The sequence below is a fragment of the Drosophila innubila genome, unplaced genomic scaffold (genome assembly GCF_004354385.1).
Source record: "Drosophila innubila isolate TH190305 unplaced genomic scaffold, UK_Dinn_1.0 184_U_U, whole genome shotgun sequence".
Taxonomy (NCBI): Eukaryota; Metazoa; Arthropoda; class Insecta; order Diptera; family Drosophilidae; genus Drosophila; species Drosophila innubila.
In genome coordinates this window covers 1-1,122 of record NW_022995500.1, presented here as the reverse complement: position 1 = coordinate 1,122, position 1,122 = coordinate 1, and the positions used below count along the sequence as shown (strand labels likewise).

Sequence of the window (1,122 nt, the reverse complement as noted above, 5' to 3'; positions counted from 1 at the left end):
GACAAGAGATTGACCGCCTCCATGTGGCCAAAATCAATGTCATGGCCCAGCAGGAATATGAACAGCAGCTTACACACCTGTCTCTTATACACATCTTGGCTAAAATAAAAGAATTGTTTAATAAAATTGTACTACAAATCAAATATAAAGTATATATATAGACAAGTATAATGTGAAATGAGCTAAGTGATATTAATTAATGATATTTTCACATATTTCCTCTTCTTAATTTTGTAAATATAGACATAAAATAATATAAACAACAACTAGGACTAATGAGAGTTACAGAATAAAAAAGGACGGCTCCACTAAATCTAAATTTTGAAACAAATCGTACGTATTTTATTAGATTTTAAAAATATTAAAATAATAGGCTTATTGTTTATTTCTAGTATAAAAATGGATTCCAAATTCCGACGTAAGTTCAGTTATTGAAGAATAATTTTTTTTATATTATTATATATCTATTTAAACAATGTAGATATTTAGTTAAAAAATATTCTTATAGTATAATTATGAAAAAGGTCTTTGTTAATTTGAAATAAAATAAAATTTTAAATTTTTTTTTAGAAAAAAATGAGACTTGTGAAGAATTGAAAGTATTGCAGTCCTCCGTAGAATGCATGAGGACGGATCTGTCTGTCCTTTCGGACGCTGTTGCCACCCAAGCGGCATACATTAGGAGACTTCTCAAGCGGAATTCTGTGGGATTATCCAAACTTTCGCAGAGGGCAACATTTCCTCTCAGATCTGCAAACGATCTGAAGAAGCTAGACCTCAAAATTACCGTAGATAATAAACGAATATATGTAAGTATGAGAGAGCAACCCTTTCTTTGTAAACATAATAAATAAATTGTGCTTTATTTGCAGATTAACGAAATGAAAAATCTGCTCAGCCAATCCTCATTATCACAATCAATTAAAAAAATTATGATAGAGAAAGTTAGATGTGTATAAGAGACAGGTATATCGATGATGGTACATACAATTGTACAAAGCCAAGCGAAACTATCGCTTGCTCGAACGATGTTAATGCAGTCCTAGTTCTGGGTATTGATTAACATTGAAAGTAAACAAACTAGAAACCGCGCGTAAAATGGAAGTTGTAGAAATTAAGACT

General features: G+C 30.6%; 1 protein-coding gene across 1 annotated transcript; it reads left to right on the top strand.

Moving 5' to 3' along the window:
• Positions 1–234: 234 nt before the first annotated feature.
• LOC117793214 lies at positions 235–959 on the top strand. Its single transcript, XM_034633506.1, has 4 exons — positions 235–333; positions 393–418; positions 571–809; positions 873–959. Exons 2-4 carry the CDS (start codon positions 400–402, stop codon positions 957–959), a joined length of 345 nt encoding a protein of 114 aa, XP_034489397.1. The 5' UTR covers positions 235–333; positions 393–399.
• Positions 960–1,122: the final 163 nt, after the last annotated feature.